General features: G+C 34.4%; 1 protein-coding gene across 1 annotated transcript; it reads right to left on the bottom strand.

Annotated features, from left to right (window-relative positions):
- Nucleotides 1-2,492: 2,492 nt before the first annotated feature.
- LOC132556444 (sodium/calcium exchanger 3-like) lies at nt 2,493-11,135 on the bottom strand. The gene is made up of 11 exons (XM_060220856.1): nt 10,457-11,135; nt 9,332-9,364; nt 7,390-7,451; nt 6,762-6,926; nt 6,404-6,588; nt 5,681-5,913; nt 5,039-5,271; nt 4,439-4,544; nt 3,715-3,893; nt 2,997-3,326; nt 2,493-2,758 (listed from the first exon to the last, which is right to left on the bottom strand). Exons 1-11 carry the CDS (start codon nt 11,133-11,135, stop codon nt 2,519-2,521), a joined length of 2,445 nt encoding a protein of 814 aa, XP_060076839.1. The 3' UTR covers nt 2,493-2,518.
- Nucleotides 11,136-12,335: the final 1,200 nt, after the last annotated feature.

The following is a 12,335-nucleotide window of genomic DNA, read 5'->3' as shown; positions in this document are numbered from 1 at the left end:
TAGTCATGTCATTTTCTCCTTATTCATCTTAATAGCCCCTTTGGAACGATAGTTGGACCAAACTTGATATCAACCGGCTTGTATCTGATTGTCCATCTGTTTGAAGATGTTTGTATGTGTGATGGTATCATGCAATGGAGCTATTCGATCGATAAAAACCTACTGGGTTGAAGATGAAAGATGCATAATTAACAGCTCCCAAATTAAACTTGGCATATACATGCATTGGATGTGTTGAAAGGGAAATAAACTCCTACACAGAATGCTTGTATTAAGTAAAAACAGTTCAAACCATTCTTATCTTTATTTTACATTTAAATTGTTTTCTTGGTGTATACACCTCTCTATCGAGAATAATTGAAAGGTGGAAACTGTACAAAATGTCATTTATAAGTTTCTCAAGACCCACAGAACACCTCTAAAAAGGCACCTGTTCCTTCCATCATCCAGTCCTGTTGAAAGTGAATCCCTCTTGACAGGTGATACTTCATAAAATCAATAACAGTTGTTGTCTTTATTGTTTTGAGAGGCGGTTACACGTAAGTAAAACAAACACATAAGTTACCTGGCCATGAATTTTAATATTTCTCTACGTTGTCAAATATCAAAATTGTACAAACTGTGAATTAATATAAATTAATTGTTAAAATACTGTTACTTTCATATTTTTCATATCACAGACATTTTTGTTTAAAAACATGACATGATAAAAAACTAAAAGCACTATGATCAAATGCACTATACAACTGGTATAAAGATGACATAAATGAGTAATGGTGTGATACAGAACAGCGATGTATTTACTGAATTGTATTTATTTAAAAAAAAAAGAATATTTTTTGAAAAAAAAGGACTAGGAAAACTTTCACGACAAAAAGCCATCAGCAAAGACCCTGAGATAGTTTTTTTTTCTTTTATTGTGACAATTGCAAAATAAATTTGAGAACAGTAAGATGTTGGCCAGTGATCATAGAATCTACAAGGCTTCTTTGGTTATTACATGGTGACGTCTGTTCACTTCTCATATTTTTATGTCGTTACTAGCTACTCATCGTCCATCTGCGTATTTTACTTGATGTAACTTTTTAAATGTGACTATTTCTTTACAAAAATATCAATATAATTGCTTTTTGATAAAACTATCTTAAATAAAACGTTATTTTGTAGTTCAGTAATTCAACCAATAACATACACGCATTCCTTTCATCCTGGCTACCACTCATTTTTATCCAATTAACGGATATAAAATACTTTGATGGAATCGAAATGATAGACACAAATACGATTGTGGGTTAGATTTTGTATGATATAAAACTTTTGATACGGAATGGTATGACATAGGCAAGTTTCTCTATCAGGGGATACAATGCTCCCCTCTACATTTATCACAGCGTTGTTAAGAATTAATAGTTTAAATAATGGAAAAAAATACAGCATGAAAATAAAAATAAATCTTCATACAGTTTATCAGCACTCATAAACTATTCACGATATGTAACAAATAAAACAAAATAATGCCATATAATGATTTCTGTTCTATTAAAATTTATCAAACTAGTACCATGGCCAGTTAAAGCATCAGTTATAGTTTGTTTCATCTAAGAAAAAGAAAATAGCATAAACATTTCTGTCGTTATATTTTTTTCCTTTTAATAAGAAATAGGATGGACGGAAACAAACAAAAATGTAAACTGAAACACTACCGAATAGCCAGTTATTTTGCGGGGGAAAAGTTTCTCGATTTCAATATAAGTCCAGTAGATATAATTTTCACGAACTAAAATTTGGCGATCTACCATTTACTTGATATCAATCTTTCTTAGCATGAAAGATTTACATATTCTTACTGTGACGTTACGGTGCTCCCAATTAATTGATCTTATAGGTTAAGAGCATCGAAACATGTAACACGCCGTTACTCTAGACAGATCAAATTTACGCGATCACGTCATTGAACAGCCAGGAAATAGCGAAAAATCTCTTTCCCGCGATAAATAACCGACTTTGCGGTATCACATATGCGATTCAACAATTTTTTTCTAAGGTCCTATAAGAATGTTATGTATACACCCTGAAAAGGTTAGTTCTTTGGTAGTGTTCTATCTAATAAAGTCTTATCTAAACTATACATATCTACATAATTACAAGAAATGGACGGAAATCTGGGCAGTTGTCACTTCACGACATCACAACCTATGCATATAATATCAATATAATGACTCTCTCATATCAGCCTAGTACAAATCGCCTTCTAGCTTTAGCTTTACTTATAATAAGCGTTTACATTCAATAGAAGTCGGAAACAATTAACTTGCTGATTATTATTTATCAACAGATCTATGACATTCTATTGCGACAAAGTCACTAACTAAAAGCATTGGCTCAAAATCATTTGTCTGTGTTTTGATAATCTCCTCTACTTTGACATACACCTGGTACCCTATTGTTAAGCACTGAAGTCATGTGATCCTTTGACAACCTAACACCTTACTTTATCTTATTTCTCTATTTGTTACGCCTAAAATCCTGGAATGTATTCGTATGAATTTAACGAAGCCAACAGTACATATAGTATCCACACAAAAATGCAAAATGAGCCCGATATTATTTTGGGAACTTTGGGTCCTCCAAGCTCTCCTTTTCCAAACACTGTCACGTTGCGTCTGAGTAGTAGGAACATGATCGTTATCAGGGAACAGATAGTAAACACAACTACACTGAACCCCAGTGCTCCAGCAGGTACCTCAAACGTTGTCCCCTACAAAAGCAATTAACTTATCATTTGGTTTTGGTTTTTTTTAGAATCAAACATCTCCGCAACATTTAGGGTCAGATTTAAATCGATGCAATAGTTTTCCTGCCAGCTGAATGTGATACAGTATAATTTTCAATTTTCATCTTCAATACTTTTTTTGAAACCAAAGTATGTTCAAATGCATAAATTAAAGTATAAATTAATTAGCCAGTCTAGAACATTGACGTTTCACTGAATTTACCTTAGATCCCCAGTAGATAGCCGCCATTGACCATGGCAAACCGAGACCTAGAAAAACGTTAACAGCGTTGCTTCCTGTGACGTTTCCAACTGCCGTGTCAGCATATTTTTCATTTAGCGCTGCTGTCCGACTGGCAAACAGGTCTGGTAGACTGGTTCCTAAGGCAACGAAAGTAATGGCTACGACGCTATCATCCAGGCCAATGAGGCAACCGAAAATTGTGGCCAGATCTCCGATGAAAGCTGTGAGAATTCCGATCATAATCAAAGACACAACAAAACAAAACCATCCTCCCCATATAGTGGCCGGTGGGACACAGGCAAAGATAAGCTGCAATTAAATGATTAAGGCAAAACATTAATTCACTTATATGTCCTTTGCATAAAATTATAATTCTTTATAAGACACCAGTATTAGAGTCCATGTAAGTTATCACAAGTCATAACCAAGATCACCTATCAGGTGTCGTCGATAAAAAGAGTTCCTATGGTGGCTTCAATGACTAGCACAAACTAACAGCAGTTCAAGTCTGGTGAAAAATTAAATTTAAATGAACGGGACACGTTTCTGATTTTTCCCCGTATTTATCAAAGGAGGTAATGCTTCTGGTGTTATTTTGGCTTTGATGTTATTTGGGTATGTCATCTTGAAAGTCAAACCAAACATAATTCGAGGTATGTTTTCGTTATTTTTCCAAGTAAAAATATTAATTGTTTACCTTCCATCCAAAGGTTAAAAAGTGCATAACATAGTCAAATGTCGTTGCGGTTTCCAAATCTCCTCCATTGACATTCATAGCTTCTACAAACTGCTGTCCCCACGTTTGTTTCTGCAGGCGGAGCGAGTCCAAGTTGGCATTCGTTAGACTGGTGATTCGACTTACAAGACCACTGAATTCTGAAAGTATATAGAATATCAATAGAAAAAATAGTCAATATCGCGTTTGGATTTTATATTGATCAAATCTGTACTTATATCATGTTTCATGATATATATACGAAGGCAGAATATATATTCATTAATATAAAGGTTAAACTCTCTCATTTTCATATGAAGACTATGTCATACCATTATACAGGTATTTTCTTACAATTTGCATATAAAGTATTGTACAAAAGATACACCTTTCAACAAATTGAAAGTTAGATACAGTTGAGTCAAAGAGTGAATTAAACTGCATCATACAGCTGTTTCGTCAATCTTTTGAAGCTGAGGAAGCAACTTCGGAAAATCCTAAGAAATCGAAAAGTGTGTCTCGATGGGCAGGTGCACTAGCCCCATAATGTAATAAATTTGGTAATTTTCATTTATCTTATAACTTAATGAGACTGTAAAGTACATGTGTTTATTCTGAACAATGTCATTATTCGAGTTAATTAAAGCATGGCATACACCTTGCGGCAAACTGATAAGGTTTAATAGTAAACGCTGTAAAATCGTACCGTCGTCGTTGACAATAGTGACAACAGTCCTCTTCAGTTTTCCAAGTTTAGCTCCACCAGTTGTTTTTATCAGGCTGATTTCAAAATTTTCGTCTTTTTCAAATTCCTATCAATAAGAACACGTCAAAAATATCTAAATATCTATGTGTGATTTTAGTGTGTCATTCTCTTGATTATAAAGAATGCTGACTGCAAACCCATAGAATCCCTGTACCTTTATTCAAATGTTTGTTTTTCTTTGTTAATCAACTGTCCCAACTCAAATCTGTAGCAGGATAGATAACTCACTTTTCAGAAAGAATAGCAGTCAGCGTGATCATACGTAACTACAAATTTTAAATTCACCAAAATGAAACCAAAACTATGAGAATTTACTTAATATTACCTTTCCATTATTCACGTGTAGAATGATACAAATATCAGTACATGTTTAAAATTATAGTTCAACTTGCAATGTGAATGAGTTACATAAAATGTCAGTAACACTTTACTAAGATTTCTTCTTTACAACACTGTAATCAAGGTTAAAAACGACTTTTTTCAAATAAAACTGATGTCTGACGACATGACGAATTAAAAAGGGTAATATAGGGCTGTTACCTTGTCGTCGTTGATCATAATTTCGATGAACTTTGTCCTCTCGCCGTGATCAAATGTGAGCGTTCCTTCGGAATTTTCGTAGTCTCTACTGTGAATGGCGGTCATGTCCTTGGTTTTCCATTCAACTGTAATTTTACCGTCAGCTCCGTCTATCCTGTTCACTGGAATAAGCGCTGTCCCTACACTCTCCTTGAATAGGAAACTAGGGTGTTCGAACTCCAATACCCCGGGGTCTAAAACAGATAATATATCGAAAATCACAATCACGAATCTTATAGATTTTCACGTAACATGTATGTATGTTATAACATGTTTTGCACTTATCTTTACTAGAAGAAGTTTATCAAACATATCAGAGGACGGGACAAGCAGAGGGTGTCAAAGTTTACACAGAAATGTAAACACCAGTAGCTATGTAACTTTTAAAAACTATGTATGGTCTAGGACTGAATTAGGACATAATTTTTAAGTATAAAAGCTATCAAGAAAGATTGTTTGCATTCTCATATTTTCTCCTGAATTGGCCTGTTGGAGCATTTCTTTCATATGATATAATCACGTTTTTAAAAACCCGACCTCTCATTGATTGAATAAATGTTTTGAACATAAACCGGAATATATCGATAGTTATAAAATATTCACCATCGTCATTAAGTATAACAATCTGAGTTATCGCCCTTCGGCCAACTACTGCCGGCTCTTTCTCAGAATCAAGTGTTATTCTGCCAAAGAAAACCTCATCAGGTTCCCAAATGTTGTCGTCGATAATCTGGATATCGATGTGTTTTTCTGTTTCGTTGGGTTCAAACACCAGAGTCTCCTTATAGGAAATGTAATCCTCTCCCTCCACAGCTGTTCCGTCTATTGTCTCCACCCTAACACAAAAAGAAAGTTATTCGCTAAAACTATTCGTCGTTGTATGTTTATTTGTCAATACAAATATGACATAGCACCAATATAAGACAAAAGCCGATCTGAATACCTATTTGAAAAATAAATGAAAGAAAAATTTTCCTTGGATCATGTGTTGTATAATCATAATTTCCTACAGTTGCAAGCCTAGATACAGCAGTCAATCTTACTGTCTTCAGTTAAATCTCTAAAAGTAGTGAAAGGTAGCTTTATAATGTGAAAACGAAAATGAATCATAACGTAAATATAATTATTTTGCAGTAGGGTGGCTCTGTCAATACAGATCAAATATCGCATTCGAAAAACGATCCTGTTATATAAAAAAGTAATAGCAATAGGAATCAAATCAAAAATGTGTAGCCTGCATGTAAGACCTGATGGAAAGCTTAATATTCCTATTCTATCGGCAAAATTATGCGTATAGCAAAATCCAAAGTGTATGTTACAGCCTACCTGTACAAAACACGTTTATTAAGGTTGCCATGTCGCATAACAGTAATTCGTGCATGACCATCTTTTTCGAAAACTGCTGTTGACGGCGCTGCAAACTCGACGATAGCCTTTGAACCACCATCACTCAAGGATGTAAAGGATGGTGTTGAGCCCATCTGATCTTCAATCAACAAGGCCTCTAGCAGCTATGATAAAAGAAAAAAAAATGTTTACACTATTACAACAAACTGTGATGACTTAATACAATATTGACGTGTAGGGTCAGAATTTGGCAGATTATAATCTACATTCTTCTTCATTCCTTTGCCGTAAACGTCCTTGTTTTGTTGCGCAACACTTAATCAAGAAGGTAACCCACCTCGCTGGTTTTGTTGGTCATTGGAGTTGTGAGTTTTGTTCCTCCAGAGAGATTCCTGATAGCATTGATCCTGTACCAGCCGCGGCCATGGGACTGGTTCTGCTCCATCAGATGTGCCGTAAGTCGGGCCATCTCATCTGGAGACGCGTCCTCTTTCTTCAACCTCTATAAATAACGATGACATAGAAGGTCAAGGACAAATAGGTTTATGACACGTTTATATGGAAATAATGAAACTGGAGGTAATGCAACATTTATAATTTTTATTTGTTTCTTTAATCGGAACTTTTTGAAGTCCTTGTCAATATATTATGTATCACTTCATCTTATATTCTGATCATTCGTTATTGTTTGATTTAGCGTAGAAAATTCCTAGAATTAAAGGAACTGTTTGGGCCCATGTACAAATGAGTATATCTGTTCTTTCAAACGCAAATCTTTCAAATAAATTGTAGATTTAGTTCTGAGAATAGTAAAGCGCCGTGCGATTCCTATCGGCAATTCTTTATGACAATGCATGACTCAATTAGGTGGTATATTTCACTGAATTACAAACGACTACATCACAAGAGCAACAGTTTTAAGCCGATGAAACAAATATGCCGTCATATACAGAATCGTCACGTACCCTGAGAATTTCGACGATGACCTGTTTATCAGCATGGTCTCCGTTAAGTAGATTGTCATCAGCTGAAAAAAATAAGGATTTTGTCTCAACATCAGACTATTAAACAGCTCGGATAAAGAGTAATATTTAAAAAAAATTACATATAATGAGTAATCAAAATTAGACAGAGTTTTCTCAGCCGGAATTGTGGCCTGTAATTAGAGCCTTTGTATAAGATGAACATGAGTCGGATTACATTATATCGTCTGCTAGTCATAAATTCTTACAAGAAACCCCAAAGAGCAGTTGAGACCATTAATGTGTATTTATTTTACGACACTGAAAATTAAGTTGAATCGCTGTTACACGTCACAATCGAGAATTTATCATTTCAAGGCAATTTTAACTTAATTGGGAAACTACAAATGTACACTCCCAATATTAAAAAATGAAATTGATACAGTTAACTAACAACGATAAAATATTTTATAGACATGATATAAACTACGAAAGGGTTATTCATGCACTAGGCCATGCCACTAATGATGCTATATGTGGTCCAAATGGAACAAAATATGCATAAAACAGTGTCTTTTTTTAATGTGCCTATTAAAATCTTTATTAACAAATACTTGTACTGATAAAACAAATGAACAAAATAATTGCGGTGTTTGAATTGGTACATTCATTTTGATAATTTGTCAAGCTATTGCCTCCGTGAGAACCTGTATGTTGTCAATGGCGTGATTTTACAGCCGTCCGCAATAGCATGAAAATAAATAGCAAAATTGATGTTTGTATTGGATACCAAAGAAACGTCCCAATAAAGCAGAATGGCAAAATGAGAGATAAATTGCTTTAAGGACAGAATGGCGGAGGGGATGGTAATGTGATACTGGGATTTTACTGTACAACATTGACAAAGGGCCACAACCAATTGTTACTCACGACAAATGCACGTCTTGCATTCTCCCTGCTCCTCCACTTACACACATGGAGAAAGGACAGTATCAATAGACCATTACATAAAACGTATATTGTAGTCGACATACATATACAAAATTAGAGATGTGGTCATGCTGATTTATAGGCGGAATGATTCTTATCACTATTTGTGATGTTGGACACTTTCCCGGGTTAGTTAAAAAATGATTGAATATCTGTTTTTAAGTTTCCACAACGCATGCACATACTATATATACATATATCGTTATCATATTACTATCGCATTGTACAATGTAATAAAACCGATGTCATAATTATGCATTTGCAGTGTTGCTCGGTCTTGTCCATTTAGTTGTGATTTCAATTCGTACGTGAGAAAAAGACCAAAGTTTTACTAAACTATCATCGACATGGCAGCTGTTACGATTCACATAATCGGAAAAAATTAATCCTAGAGACAATTATGACATTAATGTTTGGACAGTCCAATCTGAATCTCCCATGCTCAAAAATGTAGTGTGCTCTTCTGGCAGGACAGTGATAGTGAATGACTCAATCACGTGCCGTAATTCTTTTTTGAATTATAAATAAATTTAAGTATCTAAATATAAACAGCACTTCATTGAATAAAGATAACAGTTATCTAATAAAAAACCGTTGACGATCAGACAGCAGCGAAGGTAAAGTGAAAGTAGAAAGACAAAGAAAAAGTGATGAATCAGTCACATGATAAAAAGAATATGACATTCGCGTCTCTTCACGCAGTATTTATGACACTCCTTTTTAATTATTTATTTTTGCTCCCCTGTGACGCAAAGAAGTGAAAAGATCTGATATGAAGAAAATCCCATGTCATATTCTTTAAATACATACGAGTTTGTCATTTTGGTTGCGATTGGACAATCCACATTACTAGGTACATCCACTACATAACTGAGAACTATTTGTTATTCGTAATCTATATACATGTATAATGACAGGCCATATGCAACATAAAGATAAAGAAAACATATCAAACCGCATTTCAGACGAAGTCGTCCTCCACTGTTATCTAATATAACAATAAAACATCGTTATCGACTTTCTACACTTTTTTCTTCTTCTTTATTTTAATGGACCCGTTTTATTTAAAGACTCTTTCTGGTAACGTTAGAAAAAACCCAAGATAATACCAAATTGTTAACATAATCATATTTCCAACTCAAATTCAATAAAACTAGGCAAAATAGGAAGAAAGAAAGATTTGCATGGAGACTCCCGAAAGATTATATCTAGAAAAGAACCAGGTGTAGCAAAATGGGAATAAACGACAAGAGAATATTAAAAGAACTATTCCAAAATTACCAAATTAGACGTGGACACAGGAAATAGAAATATGGCTGAGATCAATCTGTGAATTACTGTTATTAACAAATCTCCAGCTTATAGTATTTTGTATCTTCATCGGGAAGGCACAGAACATAGATTTCAACTGTTCATTTTCTTTGTGTAATAAGGAAAGCGAAATTACAATGTCTGTATCAATATTGCGAATTATGAGACTAGAAAAACCTCCATTCCCTACCCTAGAGACGAAAAAGGCCATGATTAATTCAATATAACTAAATGTACATGTAATGAAGCATCCGTCTTTGGGTACAATACCCCAAAAAGCATACGTAATCATAAATATAGCAAAATACAGTATGGGGTAAGTCTATTCTTTCGTCAGTGATGAAGTTGATTCATCATTCACGACTTCAAAACACACTTAGACAAAGTGTCATACTGAATATAAAATTTAACTGTAATAAAAGTTTGAAATATTGTTGCTACATTACACTTTAAAATGGAAAAAAAATGGTAGATCTTTTGGAGATCTCCGAAAACTGTTGGAATTTGATAAAAGAATAATGTGAAGTTTTGTCGCCATTAGGTTTCATTTCAATGTCTTCGTCAATTCATAAAAAATACTTTTAAGTTCTTTTACATACGATTTTCTTCGTATTGCATGTTTGCACTTAATTGTAATTCATATTTTACCTGCGACTGTAAAACATGCGTTAAAGGTTTGTTCGAAAGTGTTAATTCAATTGTAAAATGAAATTTTATTCAATGCATGTTTGGTATGATTAACAATATGTTTGTTACTAACATAACTTACCCATTTCAAGCAGCTTGCTTTCATCGTCTATTGGTCTTTTGCCACAATAGTCCTTGTCGGCGATATATGCTAGGATGACCATGATGGGGAAGAGGAGCAAAGTCACGATAGCTTCCCAAAAATCGATGAAATCGGGTGTTATAACCAACAGAATTATGGCAAGCCAAATATAGGCAAATACACTGAATATTGACGTTACAGCGAACACCTTGATGCTCTTAATGCGTTTAGAAAGACCATCAGGGATGCTGATGATGCAAACCCCAGTGATACACATCAAATTGAAGGCAGCAGAACCGACAATGGTACTAGGACCCAATGGCCCCGATTGGAACCCATTTCCAACTATTTCAATGATGGACAACAGAATTTCTGGAGCACTAGAGCCAAGTGCCATAAGAGTGAGGTTCGACACGGTTCCGTTCCAAGTCTTTACCTCCACTTCGGTATAGCCGGACTCATTGGAGGGGTCAGGCATCTTTAATTTGGTACTGCGGCTGGTAATAGTATCGATAGCCTGCATGAAGATGTCAGCTATGATTGACACACCCATGAAACTATAAAGCAATCCTACCACGTATATAAAGGCCCTGAAACCGATAGCCCATGTGTACTCGTTCGTAAGGGGCAAGATGAGCCCCTTATCGGAGCATTTGTAGTTCGTTATGTCACAAGACATGGTGGTTGTGGGGTTTGTGCCCTTAGCAATCTAGACTTGTTGTTCCTGTACGATCGCTTCCCTTTTACCTGTGTAAAAATTGAAATAAAAAGAAATTAATTGTATTTCATGCTTACAGGGTAGAAGTCAAACACTAAATATCTCTCACCAGTATATAATTTCTAATCATATCAAGATAATCCCTTAAACCTATTAGACGAGTACCCTAAGGTACGTGCAGTGTTTTAGGTGACCATTTTGGCAGTGGCCACGTTGACTACTGTGTCACTTAAAGTTCAAATAGATTATAATACACACCCCGTTGATTAGAATAACATCAAAAAGATTGTACAGAAGTCGTTATGATTATATATGAATAACATTTAAATCAAATTTAGTAATCTACCATGAATCAAAGAGTTGTTTCCCTCTAAAAAATCTTCATAAAAAATTAGACAGTCGATATGTTGAGTTCAAATAAAATTACCATGAAATATTAACTATGATCAACACAACGTTCAAAATAAAACTTTGATATAACTCTATAATAATGTTTCTGTTTCCTTTCAGAAAACTTTTAACACTATATGTTACTATGTTTGTTAATAAATGACAAGGACATTTGTACCTTAGAAGAACAAATTAATCTATGTATTAGTATTATCTGTTGTGTTTCCTTTCTTATCAAAATTAATTAAATCGAGTAAATGCATCAATTGTGAAAGGAATTTGGATCAGTGACGTATCAGAATTTAACTGCAGATTCGCATGAAATATTCACCTTACAAAATGAAAATCGCGAATGATATTGGATGCCATTTTTTTCTGTCTTAAAAGTTATGACAGGTGTTCATTGGTATTAATATTTATACGATTTCAATAAATTATTTTGAAATTGCTTTAACTGCATATGAGCAGAACTTTTCTTTTTTATTTTATCTCATTGAAACAAAGACTTTTGAATTGATCTCAAATGAGTGTTCTTAACACAACTCGATTCTCCTTGTGAACAATCCACGGCGAATGAATGACTACATGGATTTCCTGGTACCTGGTAACTAAAGCTTTTACTGAAGTCAAATGAACATTCGTCATCGAACGTCTTTCCCCTGTTTGACTGTTGTTTGTATTAGATACATGTCAATTTCTTAACAACGAATTAGTGATCGAGAGTGAGCTATTTGACATTGAAAAATCGTTAAGTATGCCTCGGTTTCCAAT

This window comes from Ylistrum balloti, unplaced genomic scaffold, assembly GCF_031769215.1.
Source record: "Ylistrum balloti isolate Yb309-2 unplaced genomic scaffold, AGI_CSIRO_Ybal_v1 Utg370568, whole genome shotgun sequence".
NCBI classification, from domain to species: domain Eukaryota; kingdom Metazoa; phylum Mollusca; class Bivalvia; order Pectinida; family Pectinidae; genus Ylistrum; species Ylistrum balloti.
The sequence above is the reverse complement of the archived record's forward strand: the minus strand, read 5'-3'. Positions and strand labels throughout refer to the sequence as shown.